Raw genomic sequence first — 20,603 nt, forward strand, 5'->3', positions numbered from 1 at the left:
GCCTAAAAGAAGAAACAACTTAAATGTTCATCAACTGATAAACAAAATGATACAGTCATACAATGGAATATTCAGCCATAAAATGGAATGAAGTACTGATACATGCTATTAAATAGGTGAACCTCACAAACATGCTGTATGAAAAAAAAATGGGTATAAAAGACCATAAATAGTATCATCTCATCTGTATGAAATAATCAAAATAGGAAATATGCAGTGACAGAAAGTAGATTTGTAGTTGCCTAGCTGGGAGAGGTGAGAGAAAGGGAAGAGCTGCTATTGGGTATAAACATTTTTAAGGGAATAATGAAAATGTACAAAAATCAGATCATGATAACAGGTACACAACTCTACAAATATACTATTTATCAAAAAGTTTTAAAACTATTCAAAGTTAAATAATTAACATTTAAATACTATATAAAATATAACTTTCAACAAACACACCATTGAAATATACACTTTAAATTAATGAACTGTTGGGTATGTGAATTAGAGCTGTTATTAGAAGAAAAAAAAAAGAAAAAGAAAAAAGGCCAGGCATGGTGGCTCATGCCTATAATCTCAGCAGTTTGGGAGGCCAAGGCAGGTGGATCACCTGAGGTCAGGAGTTCAAGACCAGCCTGACCAATACGGTGAAATGCTGTGTCTACTACAAAATACAAAAATTAGTAGGGCATAGTGGCATGCGCCTGTAGTTCTGGCTACTCAGGAGGCTGAGACAGGAGAATTGCTTGAACCCGGAGGTGGAGGTTGCAGTGAGCCGTGATCGCACTATTACACTCCAACCTGCCAAGGGACAGAGCAAGACTCTGTCTTAAAAAAAAAAAAGGGAGACACGAAAGGTATAAAAATGGCCCAAACTGAACTTTTCTGAAGAGAAAAACTACAATTATGAGATAAAAAATACACTGGCTAGGACTAATGGCAGATCAGACATAAGAAAACACTAGTGAACTTGAAGGCACAGCATTAGAAACTATACAAACGAAAAGAGAGAAGAAAACAATACAAAAAAATGAAGGCCAGGCATGGTGGCTCACTCCTATAATCCCAGCATTTTAGGAGGCCGAGGCGGAAGGATTGCTTAAGCCCAGGAGTTGGAGACCAGCCTGGACAAAATGGTGAAATCCCGTCTTTAAAAAAAAAATAAATAAATACAAAAATTAGCCAGGAATGGTGGCATGTGCCTGTAATCCCAGCTACAGGAGGCTGAGGTGGGAGGATCAGCTGAACCCAGGAGGAGATCAGGCCAACCAGGCTATGATAACGCTGCTACACTCCAGCCTGCACGACAGAGGGAGACCTTCCCTATCTTTAAAAAAAAAAAAGAGCATTATCAGTGAGCTGTACAAAAACTTAAAATGGTCTAATAAACAGATAACTGTATGTTAAGGGGAAGGAGGCAGAAAAATATTTACATAAATAATAGTCGAGAAATTCTGGAAGCTGATGAATTCTGTTAAGCACACAGATCCAAGAAGTTCAACCAATCTCAAGCACGTGAAACATGAAGAAAACCACACCAACGCACATCATAAATGCTCAAAGCCAGTAAGAAAAAAAATCTTAAAAGCAGCCAGAGAAAAAAGAAATATTACATACAGAAAAAGAAAAGAAGGCTATCAGATTTCTTGTTGCCACTAATTCAAGTGATAAGACAGGAGAGGGCCAGGCGTGGTAGCTCACCTGGGGTTAGGAGTTCAAGACCAGCCTGGCCAATACGGTGAAAACCTGTCTCTACCAAAAATACAAAAATTAGCCAAGTGTGGTGGCACGTGCCTGTGATCCCAGCTACTCAGGAGGCTGAGGCAGAAGAATCACTTGAACCTGGGAGGTGGCGGTTGCAGTGAACCAAGACTGTGTCACTGCACTCTGGCCTGGGTGACAAAGCAAGACCTTGTTTCCAAAAAAAAGAAAAAGAAAAAGAAAACAGGAGAGAAACATCTTTAAAGTACTAAAAGAAAAATGAAAATGTCAACCTTGAGTTCAACACAAGGAAAAATCTTGAAAAACAAAGGCACAATGAAGACATTTTTAGACATTCAGAAAATGAAATAGTTCATCACTAGCAGGTCTACACTATAAAAATGTTAAAAGACATCCTCACCAGGTAGAAGACAAATGCCAGTTGGAAATCTGTATTTATACCATGGAGTGAATGGCCCTAGAAATGCTAACCACTACATGGACAAATGTTTAAAAATGTGTTGTCCTCATTTAAGTTACTTTAAAAGGTGATTATTTTGACAAAAGTAATTAACCAAGGTAATAGTAGGGTTTATAGTATCTGTAAAAGTAAAATTCATGAGGACAACAGCATAAAGGCTAGGATGGGAGAAATGGAAGAAAATATAGAGGAATTCCTTAATAAATATGTTGAGTCCAATTATGACTTAAAATCCAAAAGCCATAATAGAAAGGATTAACAGAGTCAGTTATAAACGTTTTGTGGCAAACACAAAGCACTAACCAAGCATAAGCAAATCAAAAAGTAAATGACAAAAAGAAAATACATTTGTAATTCATCACAGATAATAATTTCCCTAAGACTGAGAGAGCCTTATGCATAAAAATTAGAAACAGCCAATAGCCAAACAGAAAAATAGGTAAAAGATATTTAAAGCCAGTTTTCAGAAACTCAGCCTATATTCATAAGAGAAATACAAAAGAAAACTACATTGAGACTATAATTTTTCACCTATTAGATAGGTAAAAATCTAAAAGTTTGGTAACCCACTTTATTTATGAAGCTATTTAAAAAAAAGGACTCTCAAACATTGCTAGTGGGATCGTAAATTGGTAGAGTTTCCACCAAAATTAAAGATGCATATACCTCTAACTCAGCAATGCATTTTTGGAATGTCACCCTGATACTCATCTGTATATATGTACCAGATTATTCAACACAGCATTTTAACAGCTAAAGACAGAAAACAATCCACATGAGTATCAATAAAGGATTGCTTAAAAGATCTTATGTATATTATAAAGTGAAATTCTATGTAGTTATGAAAAGAATGAGGAAACTCTGTGAAATAACATTGAAACCTTTCCAAGATGTGTCATATTCCATCAAAGCTAAAATGTACTTTTCTCACACTTGAACATCTCTGAAATTATGCCATATCTTTTTTGTGTGTGATGGAGGCTTGCTCTATCACCCAGGCTGGAGTGCAGTGGCGCAATCTCGGCTCACTGTAACCTCTGCCTCCCGGTTTCAAGGGATTCTCCTGCCTCAGCCTCCTGAGTAGCTGGGACTACAGGCACACGCTACCATGCCTGGCTAATTTTTTGTATTTTTAGTAGAAACAGGGTTTCACTGTGTTAGCCAGGATGGTTTCAATCTCCTTACCTCGTAATCCACCTACCTCGGCCTCCCAAAGTGCTGGGATTATAGGTGTGAGCCACCTCGCCCGGCCCCTTATGCCGTATCTTATAATCAGTAACTTACAATTATAGTTGGCAGTACTTAAGACCAGGCATGGTGGCTCACGCTTGTAATCCAGCACTTTGGGAGGCCAAGGGAGGTGGATCACCTGAGGTCAGGAGTCTAAGACCAGCCTGGCAAACATGGTGAAACCCGTCTCTACTAAAAATACGAAAAATTACCCAGGCATTGTGGTGGGTGCCTGTAATCCCAGCTACTCAGGAGGCTGAGGCAGGAGAATTGCATGAATCTGGGAGACAAAAAGGTACTTAAAATAATAGTTACATTCTATTGTATTTTAGAATCAATGAATTATGACATCAGCAGTAAAGTGCAGAACCATGTGGACCATAAGCTATCTCTCAATTCAAAGAGAGTCTGTTTAACGCAATGTAGTGAGCTGGACTGTATCCTGGAACAGAAAAAAGATATTAACAAAAAACCTGGGGAAATTCAAATAAAATCTGGAGTTTAGTTAATAATTCACAATGATGTTAGTTTCTTGGTTGTGACAAATACACTACGGCAACATAAGATGTTTTTTCAGGAAACTGGGTAAGTTCTTTATTATTTCTGTATTCCAAAATAAACATGGTAAAATAATAATTTTTTTTTGAAACGATGTCTCATTGTCACCCAGGCTAGAGTGCAGTGGCACAATCTTGGCTCACTGCAATCTCCGCACCTCCCAGGTTCAAGCGATTCTCCTGCCTCAGCCTCCTGAGTAGCTGAGACTAAGGCGCGTGCCACCAAGCCTGGCTAATTTTTGTATTTTTAGTAGAGACGGGTTTCATCATATTGGTCAGGCTGGTCTTGAACTCCTGACCTTGTGATCCTCCTGCCTCGGCCTCCCAAAGTGCTGGAATTACAGGTGTGAGCCACTGCGCCTGGTCAAAATAATAATTTTTGAAATAACCTTGGCTGAGTATGGTGGCTCACGTTTGTAATCCCAGCACTTTGGTAGGAGAATCACTTGAGGCCACAAGTTTGAGACAAGCTGCACAACAACATAAAAAGAACCCATCTCTACCAAAAAAAAAAAAAAGATTCTTATGTAAATGCATTTTTAAAAAAAACTCTGGAGGGAAATGAGAAATTAAAATCTGTGAGAGATAGCAGGGGTGAGGAGAACTGGACAAACATAGGCAGGGAGGGGCTGATGGGAAGCTGTTCACTTTATACTCATTCTCAGAACCATGCGAATTTATTTTCCTACCAAAATATCAAGTATAAGAAGTTATTAAAAGGTATCTTATGAGGGAGATTAATAAGATAAGGAGAGAGTACTCTAAATAGAGTATTATGTTTTTTGGTGGTGGTGGTTGTTTTTGAGATGGAGTCTCACTCTATTGCCTAGGCTGGAGTGTAGTGGCATGATCTTGGCTCAATGCAATCTCCACCTCCCGGATTCTAGCAATTCTCCTGCCTCAGCCTCCCAAGCAGCTGGGATTACAGGTGTGAGCCACCACGCCCAGCTAATTTTTGTATTTTTAGTAGAGACAGGGTTTCACCACATTGGTCAGGCTGATCTCAAACTCCTGACCTCAAGTGATCAGCCGACCTCAAGTGATCTGCCCACCTCAGCCTCCCAAAGCGCTGGGATTACAGTGCCACCACGCCTGGCCTAGAGCTTGTGTTTATAACCTATAAACTGTTAACAGCAATCCATGGCTTGGCTAGGGATGCTGTCCACAACTCCTAAAATTCTCTACCCAATGTTATGCAAATGAATTTATGTACATTTTTCTCTATAGAGGATAAACAAGGAAATAGATTATTATGCAACCATATAATGGAACAGCATGCATCCACTAAAAAAAGATACCCATGTCTAGATGTGTTTATGGCAATAAAAGATTCCACTACAATATATGAACTAGGAAAAAGTAATGATATAATAGTACTTAGAATATTTACCTTGCTGATATGGAAGATTATTTCTCTATAGACATATCTGTGTATCTAAACATGCTCTGAACAATCTAAAAAGCTAACTATGGTAGTCATTTGCGCTGTTCACCAAATATTTCTGGCTCCTTGCCTAACAGGCACATTGCCTGTTGGGTGGAACCATTTGATTACTTCTGGCCAGTGAGCTATGAGTGGAAAAAGGCATCTAAATGTTCATTCCAGACTTTCCACAGCTCTTTTCCCTCTGCACAGGGACCAGCAATACTGAGAAGATGCTGATCATCAGCCCACGTCCCCAAGCAGTGACAACAAGCACAGCCCCCTGCACCTCTGCAAAAAAACAAGCCAGGCGCAGTGGCTCACGCCTGTAATCCCAGAACTTTGGGAGGCCGAGGCGGGTGGATCACAAGGTCAAGAGATCGAGACCATCCTGGTCAACATGGTGAAACCCCGTCTCTACTAAAAATATAAAAATTAGCTGGGCATGGTGGCGCGTGCCTGTAATCCCAGCTACTCAGGAGGCTGAGGCAGGAGAATTGCCTGAACCCAGGAGGCGGAGGTTGCGGTGAGCCGAGATAGCGCCATTGCACTCCAGCCTGGGTAACAAGAGCGAAACTCCGTCTCAAAAAAAAAAAAAAAAACAAGAATTATATCTGTATTTTCAGCTGCTGGATTTGGGGGGCTTATTTTTTTATTACCACTTCAATTAGTCAAGTGGTTTTCACACTGCTGATAATGACATACCCAAGACTGGGCAACTTACAAAAGAAAGAAGTTAAGAAGTTTAATGGATTCCCAGTTCCACGTGGCTGGGGAGGCCTCCCGGGCAGAAGGTGAAAGGAATGTCTCTCATGGGACCAGACAAGAGTAGAGAACGTGTGCAGGGAAACTCCCCTTTACAAATCCATCAGATCACATGAGACTTATTCACTATCACAAGAACACAGGAAAGACCTGTCCCCATGATTCAATTACCTTCCACCGGGACCCTCCCACTACATGGGAATTGTGGAAGCTACAATTCAAGATGAGATTTGGGTGAGGACTCAGCCAAACCATACCACCACACAACTAAGTCTAACTAATATAGTTAGCTATTCTTTGCTATTAGGATCATTAATGATTTTTTTCTCTCTGTGCTCTTTTTTAAAAGTAATGAGCACCTATATCATAGAAACTTTATTTGCAGGTTGGGGAGAGGCATGGGTTTAGCACTGAACAGACACTGACTACACCAGGGCTATTATCACCACATCTTAACTTAGAGCAGCTTGAAACCATCAGCTTCCAGCCAGCGACTGGATGGAAAACAGCAGTTTAACCATCCGTTAAGATCTTCCATTTCCCTTTGTTCCAATTCTGTGCTCACTGAGCAACCTAAGAGCAGTGAAAAAATCAAGATGCAGAACAATGAGAATAATGTGCTGTAATTTGAGGAGATATAAACGTACGCGAGCACACACAGGTAATTACACAGAACATCTCTGGTAACACACAAGAGGTTAGTAATGTTGATAGATTATGGGGAGGGAAAACAGAAAAGTGCCGTAGTCCATGTTGTTTACTCTTTTGCATCTTTTGAATTTTGAACTATGTGCACACATTACTTATTTAATAAATAAATAGGTCAGGCGCAGTGCCTCACTCCTGTAATCCCAGCACTTTAAGAGGCTGAGGCAGATGGATCAGGAGGTCAGGAGTTCAAAATCAGCCTGGCCAAGATGGTGAAACCCCATCTCTAATAAAAATACAAAAATTAGCCAGGCATGGTGGCAGGTACCTGTAATCCCAGCTACTTAGGAAGCTGAGGCAGGAGAATCGCTTGAATCTGGGGGGTGGCGGAGATGGCAGTAAGCCAAAATCACACCACTGCACTCCAGCTTGGCGACAGAGTGAGACGCCATCTCAATCAATCAATCAATCAATAAATAAAACAAAAAATAAAATGAAAAACTTAAAAAAAAAGAAAGTGTCTCTAGGTGAAGAGGTATAGTGCTATCTAGTGAACCACGTTTGAAAAACACAGGAAGCCTCACAAAGGGCCAGGCATAGGCCAATGATAAATGTGTCATTAAACCAGAACCCTGACTGCACCACAAGCGCAAGCTTAAAGGGGAGGAAGACCACCACTACAGTCAAGTTCTAAATGCTTCCCACTGACATTCGAGAAACTGCAGAAACATTATTCCAAAATTATTATGCTTCTAACTGTCAAGGCTTTTATTATTGAATCTTGATCCCATGTGAAAGCTTGAGCATGTTAGATTCCACTTCTTACAAGATTAGCAGTATGACTTAGTTTTCCCCTCTGCTAAGAACAGACTGAATTATTTCAGAAGAAAAAGTGAGAAGGCACTGCGCAAGATTTTAATAAAGTGAGGAAAGCATCCCAAAAGGTACTAATGGTAAACAACACTGAGTGATATCACATGTGGTAACCTGTGATCTCCCTACTACCTAGCTTTGTGTAAGCATGTGACACACAGATTAGAAACCCTGGAATAATTAAACGAGTAGATCCACCTTGAAACAGTCTAAGAGTACCGAAGTAGTTGTTATCCACCCTTGTTGGAAATAAAAGACTTAAAGTGGTTGACTTTACAGGCACACACTCCGTTTTGCTGAAGGCGAGGAGTTCCTGGAAATGGAACTTGAACAGAATCTAAAAAGTCTCCATGGGGATCCATTCCTGGCATGCTACATTGGCAATGGCTCAGTTCTTCCAGTCACTCCACATTCACCAAAGTCAGGACCTGTCACTGGCCATAATTCTAATCACACAACTGTTAGTCAAACTTCCAAGCTACAGCGATGTTTATAAAGCCTTTCATAAAAACCAAACACCTTCCAACAGTCCTTAGTTGCATACTTATCTTTACCTGATTTCCTTAAACATTTCCTTGAAAAGGCCTCATGAAGCTTGCATTTTATTTATTAGTATTATTTTGAGATGAAGTTTCGCTCTTGTTGCCCAGGCTGGAGAACGATGGTGCGAACTAGGCTCACCACAACCTCTGCCTTCTGGGTTCAAGCGATTCTCCTGCCTCAGCCTCCCAAGTAGCTGAGATTACAGGCCTGCGCCACAACACCTGGCTAATTTTCTATTTTTAGTATAGACGGGGGTTTTTCCATGTTGACCAGGCTGGTCTCAAACTCCTGACCTCAGGTAATCCGCCTGCCTCGGCCTCCCAAAGTGCTGAGATTACAAACGTGAGCCACTGTACCTGGTCTTTTTTTTTTTTTTTCTGAGACAGAGTTTCACTCTTGTTACCCAGGCTGGAGTGCAATGTCGCGATCTCGGCTCACCGCGACCTCCGCCTCCTGGGTTCAGGCAATTCTCCTGCCTCAGCCTCCTGAGTAGCTGGGATTACAGGCACGCGCCACCATGCCCAGCTAATTTTTTGTATTTTTAGAAGAGATGGGGTTTCATCATGTTGGCCAGGCTGGTCTCGAACTCGTGACCTCAGGTGATCCACCGCGCCCAGCCAAAGCTTGCATTTTGAACATCCAGTTTAGTACTCGCCTTTCCATTGCTTCTAACAAATCCACCCTGTCACATGCATATGTTTTCTCAACATTCACTGTCAAAAATGCCCTACCAGGACACAGCACAGTGACAATAACATATTCAGTTTAGGGATAATGGTTGAGAGGGAACCAGCTAAGAACTCACAGTAACAGCACTAAGAGCACAAAGGAAAAAAAATAATACTAACGTAATGGAATGCAGCAGGCGCTATAAGAACCACCCATATCCCCTCCCCACTTTCAGCACAATTTCCAATTGCACCAGTATTTCTTTCAGGGCTTTCTCTGGCCTAAAGAGTCCAATTTGCCTACTGTCACAGGACTTGAAAATGATCATTCCCCACTCCCCCGAAAGCCGCAAGCAGGGATAAGTGACTGGCATATAAATATCCCAAGCCCTCAACCATCAGTGAGGATAACTCTGCACCATGTGTCATACTGGCTCCCAGCTTTCCCCTGCGGGCTCTAACTCCATTCCCACAGTAGTAACCTGCCTGATAATGAGCCATTTGTGGCCTGCCTTTCCTTTCCATCTCACTTCCCCACTCCCCTGTGAGTGCTTCCTGGGATAATTCCCAGAGGAAGTACTTGCACTGGATCCTTGACTCAGCATCTGTTCTGGGGAACGCAAAGCAAGACACTGACTGCAGATGTATATACGCCTACTTAGTTTTAGTGAAATATTTCAAGGGCTGGGGTAGTAAGGCGTGCCTCAGCTCCACCTGTAATCTCAGCACTTTGGGAGGCTGAGGCAGGAGAATTGTTTGAACCCAGGAGATGGAGGCTGCAGTGGGCTGGAAGACTGAGCCACTGCACTTCAGCCTGCGCAACAAGAGCAAAATTTTGCCTCAAAAAAAAACACAAAATTTCAAAGACAAATAGTTACAACGAAGCAGCACTGCATGGCATTATGTTCAATGGGATGTGTAACAGGTACACAAAAAAATCAGCTTTTACTAAAAAATAGCTTGCATAGCATTAAACAACAAAACTTAGTATTTCTATTCATAAGTCTCTATATTAAAATAATAGTTGTTGCCCAGGCACAATGGCTCAGGCCTGTAATGTCAGCACTTTGGGAGGCCGAGGTGGGCACATCACCTGAGGTCAGGAGTTCGAGACCAGCCTGGACTACATGGCAAAATCTCATTTCCACTAAAAATACAAAAATAAGCCAGTGGGGTGGTGTGTGCCTGTAATACCAGCTACTCAGGAGGCTGAGGCAGGAGAATCACTTGAACCCAGGAGGCGGAGGTTGCAGTTGAGCCAAGATCTTACCACTGCACTCCAGCCTGGGCAACAGACTGAGAATCTATCTCCAAAAAAAAAAAGATCATTTGTTCTCTGAAATCATTTTAAACTAAGAGTTCCAGCCAGGCGCAGTGCTCATGCTTATAATCACAACACTTTGGGAAGTCTGGGGAGGAGAATAGCTTGAGCCCAGGACTATGAAACCAGCCTGAGCAACATAGTGAGACCTCATCTCTACTAAAAAAAAAAAAAATTTCCAAGACAGAGTTTCACTCTTGTTGCCCAGGCTGGAATGCAGCGGCATGATCTCAGCTCACCGCAGCCTCTGCCTCCCAGGTTGAAGCGATTCTCCTAACTCAGCCTCCTGAGTAGCTGGGATTACAGCTGTTCGCCACCATACCTGGCTAATTTTGTATTTTTAGTAGAGACGGGGTTTCTTTATGTTGGTCAGGTGGGTCTTGAACTCCCGACCTCAGGTGAGCCGCCTGCCTCGGCTTTCCAAAGTGCTGGGATTACAGGCGTGAGCCACTGCGCCTGGCCTACTAAATTTTTTTTTTAATTAGCTGGGCATGGTGGCATGCACCTGTAGTCTCAGCTACTCAGGAGGCTGACGTGGGAGGATCACGAGCCCAGGAAATGGAGACTGCTTTGATTGCATCACTGCACTCCAGCTTGAGCAAGAGAGCAAGACTGTGTCTCAAAAAAAATTTTTTTTTTAATTTTAAATAAGAGTTCCTAATCCAGAGCTTTAATTTTAAAAAAGGGCGGGGGGTCTGAGCTTATTGGGAATTTACTGGTCAGCTTTCAGAATAGCCCACAGATCTTTATTTTGGAAATTCCCAAAACTTTCACATTAAGAAAAAACTTTGTTAGCACTGTGGCAGGAAATGGTTGTCTTCTGAATCCAAAAATTTAAGCTCTAAAAATCTTTTCAATGCTACCTGAAGAGGCCCCCAGGGATAAAGGATGCTTTGAGGTATTTCTTCCTTTTCCTGCCTTCCTCAGTAAGACAGAGCTCATTAAATAGTTTTTTTTTTTTCCATTTTGGAGCAAAGCTGTTATTTACTTCAGGTTACATGTGATGTCTTAATGCTTTTTAGTGGCAGAATACAAAAGCAAGGTGGGACAGGTTTGGGGAAGTTGGAAAAGAATCTTTGCCTCATGCTGGGGTAGAGTCCATTCCCACTCCCAGCAATCACCCACCCCACAACTGCCACCACAGGGTCACTGGTGCTGTCAAGAAGAAAGGAGTCTCATGTGTTTCTGTGATCCAGAACAGTTCCTGCTGGTTCTGGAGGGGAAGATATAAAAATCTTTAAAACCTAGTTCAAACCTCCTTTCCAAGCATTCCATTCATTCAGAGGCACCCGTCTTGTTAGACTCTCTCTGACTTTTACAGATAAGGTGCTCCATGCAAAAGAGCTGGCAGCACCGGGTTTAACCTTGTCTGACCCGGTCTGTGTGCTAGTTAGTGTTACTTCCCAGACGTCAGTAGTCCGGTCTGAAATCTCTGCCGTGTCTCTTGCAACATCTCTTGCAAGGATGAGACTATCAAACACACTCAAATGTATCTGGATTGAATTAGCACTGTATGCCCTTTCAGTTACAGTAGTTTAAAATTAGAATATATTAATAGTAGAGTTAAAATCCCAGCCTTAGTTGTGCTTGCTAGCTAAACTCAAAGCTTTTTTGACAGTTCATTGTCAGAAAGAAAAGAGATGAACGTTAAGATGCTTCACTTTCACATATTAGGTGCTTCCAACAAGCTATCTAATGACAGTATTACAATAATAAATTCCAAGAGCAAACTGAGAACAACTCCCCAAAATTTAAGACCGACATTTGAGTTCTGTTATGCATTCATGTCAAAGCAGTTCTTCCCCAGCACTCATAAAAGAATGGAAAATTAGAATGTTTTTCAGTTCAAGACACACGATTAAATCTAGTTCCCGAAATATTTAGTAATTTTTATCTTTAGTGCCTTCAATTTAAGAAGCAATACCCAGCTTAAAGGTGCTCTGTAATTACTTCTTACCAAGAATAAACAAGACATCTTATTTTAAATTATATCCTCTGGGATAGCTGGAGATTCAAATTAGAGATATAGAATTAATTGAAATGTAAACCTTTTTCTTTAGATATATTTTAGTAGAGATAGGGTTTTCAGTGAATTTTTAACATATACTTATATAATGCATAATTAGTTACATACCAAAATGACACTTTCCCTGTTGTTTCTTTTAAAGGTTAAAACACACACGAAAAGACATACCATAAGACAAATCATTTTCACTAGACATTGGAAAAGTTATTTATCTTGTTTTGAGATGGAGTCTCACTCTGTCACCCAGGCTGGAGTGCAGTGGCGCAATCTCTGCTGACTGCAACCTCCAGTTCAAGCAATTCTCCTGCCTCAGCCTCCTGAGGAGCTGAGCTTACAGTCACCTGCCACGTCTAGCTAATTTTGTATTTTTAGTAGAGATGGGTTTTACCAATATGGCCAGGCTGGTATTGAACTCCTGACCTCAAGTGATCTGCCTGCCATGGTCTCCCCAAAGTGCTGGGATCACGGGTGTGAGCCACTCTGCTCAGTCCAAATTATTCACTTTGTATAGGAATTATCGAGTGACATTTCCAACACACAATTCTTTGAAACTGATGCTGTTTAAATGAATAAGAGAGCAAACTACATAATGACTAATTCTTTCATTACCTGTCTTCATTGAGATGATGACTTAAGAGTGTATTCTTTGTCAGTCTTCAGGGAAAAGCAGCACTATTTATAACATCCCTTGTCCCTGCCTTTTTTTTTTTTTTTTTTTGAGACGGAGTTTTGCTCTTGCAGGCTGGAGTGCAATGGCGCTATCTCGGCTCACCGCAACCTCCGCCTCCTGGGTTCAGGCAATTCTCCTGCCTCAGCCTCCTGAGTAGCTGGGATTACAGGCACGCGCCACCATGCGCAGCTAATTTTTTGTATTTTGAGTAGAGACGGGGTTTCACCATGTTGACCAGGATGGTCTCGATTTCTTGACCACTCGCCTTGGCCTCCCAAAGTGCTGGAATTACAGGCTTGAGCCACCGTGCCCGGCCTGTCCCTGCTTTTTTTTAATAAAAGTTGGCCCAATTCAAGTAGTTGCTTAATAAATACTTGTAGAATAAATAATCAGTTCCATAGCACCAGTCATATAAAAACAAATAATAAATGAGCAAAATACAAAGAATGATTCAGCTGAGATGGTCCTAAAATCAAGAGAAGGCTTTGCAGAATTCAGAATTTGTAATGATTGTATTGCATTATGGATTGGATATAAAAAGATCAATGTCATAAATTGCACAGCAGTGCCAAGAAAGTAATTTTACTTTCAAATGAGAACCTGAAGGAACAACAAATATCACAGACATCAGGAACAAGATGTTTTTATTTTGTAAAAAGTACAATGCCAACCAAATTTTAATGGTATAAAACTGAACTACCTGAGAAATGAAGTCGATATGTGATCTTATGCAACTAGAATTAATTTATCCAACCTAGCTTCTTCAGGTTTTCAGACTCAAAAACAATGAATGAGACTAAATTTTTGAACCGACTGGTGAATAAAGCATTAGCTAAGAATTGCTCCTCTAGAATATAAATGATGCTGAGATTAAAAAAGCTGTATAAAAGACCAAGAGATTAAAGTAAGAATTGTTTTAAATTGGAAAAATATGTAGACAGACACACACACACACACAGACATACACACACACACACACACACACACATGCCCATTCAGATTTGTTTTCTGCTTACTGCCCATATCTGAGGCATCTAAAAGTCAAAGTGAATAAGAAGACTTTTTAAATTAAAAAAGAAATATAAAAGCACTTCCCTGTTCCCCAAGTTAGCATTTCGTGACACCTCCCTCTTGCCAAACTCAGTAAATATGATATAAACCTGTCTACTAATCAAATAAATGTCTAGAAAGAACTAAACGACCTCAGAAAAAAAATCAAGAGTAGCTATTAAAGTTATAACAACTCATTGTGAGTACCCTTTCCACAAGAGCCTACAAAAGTGAGATTCTATTTAAAAAGGAAAATTGAATATTACTAAAACTATCTACCACTCAAACTTGGCATTCATATTAATCCAATAAAATATTGCAGAAACTACTTTAGTATTAACTATCATAGAAATCAACAAAACTTTTCATATAAAGACAAATTTCAACTTAAGTCATAAACATACCAACGCTACTCTACAGTTACGGAAAACTGAATCTGCTACCTAAGATTAAGACAAGCAAACAGGAAAGGACGGAACCAAGAATGACAACTAACAGATTAAATTCTACAGTTTAAAGTCATATAAAAGAACTGCAAAGTAGTCAATGATCTGAATACCTTTGTTGGAGCAGTATCCATGAAAAGCTATAGAAAAAAAAGAGAGAAAAGGGCGTAAAACTTTCATGTAAACTAGAGAGTCCAGATGAGATGTACACATTCCACTTCAATATCCTTGAGTTTACAAGGTTACAATCAATTTTGGAAAATGTTTTCAAAAGTAATCCCTGCCTAATATGGAAGTCAATTCTTCTTATAAAACTAGAAATCAAATGACTCACTTTGGAAGCTAAAAATGAAATAGTGGAAAGAAACAATATTTGAAGATTGGTTAGTTCCTGCGAACCAGTCTGTTTGTCTCTAATACAATCTCTTCCACATTTGTCCTCAACAACCCCGCACCTACTTACCTCATTCATAAAGGCGCCTGATCTAGATGAGGCGTGGCTTTGAGATGTTCAGATGGTCTGTCCATGTTTTCATGTCAACTTACAGATCCTTATAACAATTTTAATGTGAAGGATTTACTTAGGTTATAAAAATATTCAGTAGCTAAGATGGGAAGGAAAACAAAATACTGACTACTAAAATTCATTTCTCCCAGGGTAATAAAAAATAGATTTAAAGATCTAATTTCTTCTTTATATCCTACTCCCAACCTTTCCAAGTAACTTGTTCCTCTCTGGTACGCATTAAGCATAGAAACGTCCTTTGAAAGGCAATTTGTTTTACAAACAAAAAACCAAAAAAAGGCCCTGTCTTCCAATAATATGCACCATCAGTTTCAAATCTTTTGGATAAGCGTCTGTGAAACACTATTTTAAAACATATATGAGACCATTTTTTAAATTAACCACTCTGAAAATTTATATTCTATCAGTAAATAATTTCATATATGGTTTCATTTTCTACCTCAGGCTCTCCGATGGTAAGGGGTCTCCCATCTTTAAGAAGACCTCCCCAACAATAAGCTTAGCTATAATTTAATATTAGGCAATATAAGTCTTCAGTATAATAAAAATACATAACAATAGCCTCAAGAATGAAGTAACAGCTTTGGTTTATTCCTCCTTTTCTAGGGAATCTTTCTAAAGAGAAACCGTAACATTTCTCCCAAGGCAGAAAAGATGATCACCAAGGCGCCAAACCTCCTCCGCTGCTCTGACAAATACTGAGCCAGCCTCATCTGGAGCATTTCTGCCCTGAGCCTGCTCTCAGAAGCAGAGAGAGGAACACACTGCATTTCCACTGTGCTGATTCATTGAACCTTTTGTGCAAGTACACGGGAATGTTTGCTTCTTAGCTTGAAACCCTTCCAGGCGTGATGACTGTGCCTCAGCCTGCCCTTTGTACTCGTGGCTGCTGTCATGTGTGTGACACAAGAGAACACTGATGTAGCCCTGGCCATCAACGGGCATCAAGCCAGGCACTTCGTATGCATCCCCTTCACTTCACTCTCGTAACAAATCTGTTACAGATGAGAGCATCGAGGCTCCAAAAGGTTATTAATAATCTGTGCTCAACCCCAGGATGGGACAGAGACTAGGTTTCCCTGGTGTCCTCATAACTAACAGCTTAGTTGGCCTCATAGAATTGGCTCTTTAAAAACTCTTTGATTAAAGTTTTTCTTCCCCAATGATTTCAATCGCAATATGATTACTCATATGCTAGTTTCTCAGACCCTCCCAGTGTTATTTTCTCAATTAACACAGAAAACATAAACTCCATGAGAGCAGGGACTGTCTCTAGCAGTGATCTATTTTTAGCACTTGAAGGGGGAAGAAAGCTTGTAAGAGTAGGTATTCATTTGCACAAATTCATTATGCATTTGTTGAATGAATAAATATCTGGAAAGCTGGGGCTGTTACTGACAGTCAGTTTGGAAAACAGCACGACCTGTAGAAGACTTGAATTATGTACTTGGTTTGCTCATTTTTCCCAAATTCAGTAGGTAATTATTCATCTCCTAGCCTAAGTAGCACAGGACTAATTAGGAGATGTCCAATAGATCATTTATGTACAACTGTGAAGGAGCTTTATCTGCTGGCAACAGTAAAAGTCAGGTAGTCATGACTTTGCCAAAAGGAAACTACATCAATGAGGCCCAATTTTATCTCTGGCCCTTGGCTTCTTCAGGGGGGAAAGTGGAGGGTTTTGATCTTCTGAAATTCTTTCCCCTAAAAGCAAAGCATTTGACCTATCAATTCAGTGATTCCCACAGACCATCTCAGAGCTTTCGAGAAATGTCATTTGTGTGCACCAATGCCCTTCTTCCATCCTAAAAATCCAATGTGGTTTCAGTTCAGCTCTTCCTAACCCTGATAGAAACGGGGAACATTCCTTCCCATTCAAAAGGAGAGAGGAATTACAACTTGCACTGACTGGCAACTCCCTGGCATCAGTACCGTTTCTGCAACACAATTAGTCCACTTTGCCTTCCTGTCTGCGCCCAACTACTCTGTATGTCCATTTAAGGAGTGACATTTGAAACTGTCAAATTGTTGCCTGCATGTGGTGTTGGAGTGCCTAAGGAATTAGATTTAAAGCAGATAACATGAACATCAGAAGTGCAGATGTTGAAGAATTAAGCAAGCATAGAAATCAAGAATACAAATTCACGCCGGGCGCGGTGGCTCACGCCTGTAATCCCAGCACTTTGGAAGGCTGAGGTGGGTGGATCACGAGGTCAAGAGATCAAGACCACCCTGGTCAACATGGTGAAACCCCGTCTCTACTAAAAATACAAAAAATTAGCTGGACATGGTGGCACGTGCCTGTAATCCCAGCTACTCAAGAGGCTGAGGCAGGAGAATTGCCTGAACCCAGGAGGCGGAGGTTGCGGTGAGCCGAGATAGCGCCATTGCACTCCAGCCTGGGTAACAAGAGCGAAGCTCCGTCTCAAAAAAAAAAAAAAGAATACAAATTCACATTACAAATTTAAGTGTAAGTAGAGAACCAAGACATAGGCAAGAAGAAAAATGCACACTACATACTACGATGGGCTTCAGTTCTGAAACTAAGTATCATGGCATAACACAAAACTCTTGAAGAAAAGACAATTTTTCTCCTTGACTTAGTGCTCCACATAACAGCATTCCTTTTCTATCAAGAAATATATACTTCCATCACTGCAATGAATATGCATGACTATTTTACATAGTAAGCATGCAATAAATACTTCTTGAATTAATGAATAAATTTTCCGTCTAATGTCTGCTGTGAATTTTAAAGATCCTAAAAAGGAAAGAGGGAGGAGAAACGCTGTATTTGTTTAATTTACTTGATGAGTATCCAATACATCACCATTAATCAGCGCTTTAAAATGACAATCCTGACCTCAATTAGTGTTTTTCTCCAATAAAATTATTTACTGTTATAATACAGTCTTTAAAAGTCAGATCACAGCAGACACTGGAAAACTTATTTTTAAAAAGGTAAATAAATTTAATACAAACCACCAAGAACCTTTTAGCCAGTAGCTACTACCAATATTCTTTACTAATCGAATTTTTCTTTTTTTTTTTTTTTGAGACAGGGTTTTATTGTGTCTCTGTTACCCAGGTTAGAGTGCAGTGAAATGAACACAGGTCACTACAGCCTTGACCTCCCAGGCTCAAGTGATTCTCCCACCTCATCCTCTGGAGTAGGGGTTTTTGCCATGTTGGCCAGACTGGTCTTGAACTCCTGGGCTCAAGCAATCTGCCTGCCTTGGCCTCCCAAAGTGCTGGGATTATAGGCCACTGCTCCCAGCCTAATCAGAAATTTAAAAAATAAAAATAGTAAAATAAATAGAAGCTCTGCACCAACTATTACATCTCATAAATTATCAAACATAGATAAATGCAGTAATGTTAAAGTCTTTAAGGTTTTTTTTCCTGAGTAAAGGAGGAAGTAAACTGCCATGAATGGAAGTCCCTATTTAAGGGACAGGAAAATAGAAATAAAGATTCAGACCTCTGACATTAACAAGGTTCATAGAAAAATCCAGTATTTTTTCCTTGAAAACCCTCCTTAACCTCCCCACTTCCTCAAGTTTCCTAGACTGGTAACAGCTCATTCTGATCTTTACTTAGCATCTTTTTAGCATTAACGCTTATAGTTTACACTGCCTGGTTTTTTTGTTTGTTTGTTTGTTTGTTTGTTTGAGATGGAGTCTCTGTCATCCAGGTTGGAATGCAGTGGTTCGATCTCTGCTCACTGCAATCTCCACCTCCCAGGTTCAAGGGATTCTCCTGCCTCAGCCTCCCCAGTAGCTGGGACTACAGGCGGATGCCACCACGCCCAGCTACTTTTTGCATTTTTAGGAGAGATGGGGTTTCACCATGTTAGTCAGGCTGGTCTGGAACTCCTGACCTCAGGTGATCTGCCTGCCTTGGCCTCCCAAAGTGCTAAGATTACAGATGTGAGCCACTGAGTCCAGCCTACACTGTCTTTAGGACCTTTTATTTTCTTTTATTTTTTTTTCTTTTTTTTTGAGACGGAGTTTCGCTCTTGTTACCCAGGCTGGAGTGCAATGGCGCGATCTCGGCTCACCACAACCTCCGCCTCCTGGGTTCAAGCAATTCTCCTGCCTTAGCCTCCTGAGTAGCTGCGACTACAGGCATGTGCCACCATGCCCAGCTAATTTTTGTATTTTTAGTAGAGACAAGGTTTCACCATGTTGACCAGAATGGTCTCGATCTCTTAAATGACCTTTTATTTTCATGGTGCACTGAAACTGCACTAGGAGTACAGCTCAAGTAAAAAAAATCCATGTGCACATGGCAAGAACTGAATGAACGGCTCAGTGAGAGATGGATGGGGTTGGGGTGCGAATTAAACCCCTTAGTCTGCTCCTAGTAAGAGTAAATGTCCAGTATAGCGGGGTGGGTGGCTAGACACTAAACGACAGTGATATACAACAAACAACGATAGGAACAAAAATAGGCATTAAGCATCCTATGTTAAATACACACACATGAAGTATCCTGGGATCTATGGGAATTCAATTTACAGATTAAATAGGTTGCAATAAAAATGTCAAAGGACTAAAGTTTAAAAATGATGTATTTAAGGGCAGGCTGGACAGAAGTGACAACATGCATTAATTTTTACAAACTTACTCCACTGTGAAAGAATCCTGTCAATCCAATAATAAGTGTTGGCGAGGATGTAGAATAATCGGTACATTGCTGGGGTGAATGCTAGTGGTGTAGCCTCACTCTTTTTGCAGAGTCTGACAGTTCCTCAAACATTAAACATGGAGTTATCATGTGACCCTGCCATTCTACTCCTAGGTATGATATCCAAAGGAACTGAAAACATGTCCATGCAACAACCTGTATATGAATGTTCACAGCAGCATTATTCATAATAGCCAAAAAGTCCACTGAGGAACAGATAAAGTCTATATGTACTCTGGCCTGGCATCATCACTTCTAGAAATGTACTCTATAGATATAGTCACACATGTAGACAGACACATACACTGATGCTACTGCAGCCATTTGCAATAGGGACTGGAAAACTCCCAAATAACCATCTATTTATTACCACTAAATAAATCATGATGCAGCCATACAATGCGATCATCAAAAAATTAATCGGCAGGGTGCAGTGGCTCAGGCCTGTAATCTCAGCACTTTGGGAGGCCAAGGCAGATGAATTACGAGGTCAGGAGTTCGAGACCAGCCTGGCCAACATACGGAAACCTCTTCTCTCCTAATAATACAGAAATTAGCTGGGCATGGTGGTACGTGCCTGTAGTCCCAGCTACTCAGGAGGCTGAGGTGGGAGAATCGCTTGAACCCGGGAGGTGGAAGTTGTGGTGAGCTGAGATGGCGCCACTGCACTCCAGCCTGGGTGACAGAGAAAGACTCTGTCTCAAAAAATAAAACAAAACAAAACAAAACAAACAAAAAATGAGAGAGATCTAATCCTGCTGGTATGGCACAATTTTTAGAAACTTGAATGTGCACAGAAAATTGAAGGATGAAAATCATTACCAAGGGAGGGAGACTTTCTAAAACTCATTTAATAATGTTTGGAAGTACACGTGCATTGCTTTTTTTTTTGAAACAGAGTCTCCCTCTTTTGCCAGGCACCAGGCTGGAGGGCAGTGATGGGATCTCAATTCACTGCAACCTCCGCCTCCTGGCTTCAAGCAATTCTCCTGCCTCAG

At 40.7% G+C, this 20,603-nt stretch overlaps 1 protein-coding gene and 1 long non-coding RNA gene across 6 annotated transcripts in view; one reads left to right on the forward strand and one right to left on the reverse strand.

Moving 5' to 3' along the window:
• LOC110569524 (uncharacterized) overlaps nucleotides 1-16,083 on the forward strand; it is a 30,244-nt gene extending 14,161 nt beyond the window's left edge. The window contains exon 2 of the long non-coding RNA XR_002479614.2: nucleotides 15,523-16,083. This is a non-coding gene — a long non-coding RNA (uncharacterized LOC110569524). The remainder of the gene's footprint in view (nucleotides 1-15,522) is intronic.
• The window catches only part of CDC14B (cell division cycle 14B), a 108,573-nt gene that overhangs the window by 84,875 nt on the left and 3,095 nt on the right, over nucleotides 1-20,603 (reverse strand). The window contains exon 1 of one of the 5 annotated variants that reach the window (XM_064361545.1): nucleotides 14,504-15,386. The exons of the other annotated variants lie outside the window; for them this stretch is intronic. Within the exon in view, the coding sequence (XP_064217615.1) occupies nucleotides 14,504-14,603 (100 nt within the window). The 5' untranslated portion in view covers nucleotides 14,604-15,386. Of the gene's footprint in view, nucleotides 1-14,503; nucleotides 15,387-20,603 lie in introns of those variants that run through there. 5 annotated transcript variants of the gene reach the window in all.

Source organism: Aotus nancymaae, unplaced genomic scaffold, assembly GCF_030222135.1.
Source record: "Aotus nancymaae isolate 86718 unplaced genomic scaffold, 86718_ANA_hifiasm-v0.15.2.pri h1tg000041l, whole genome shotgun sequence".
NCBI lineage: Eukaryota > Metazoa > Chordata > Mammalia > Primates > Aotidae > Aotus > Aotus nancymaae.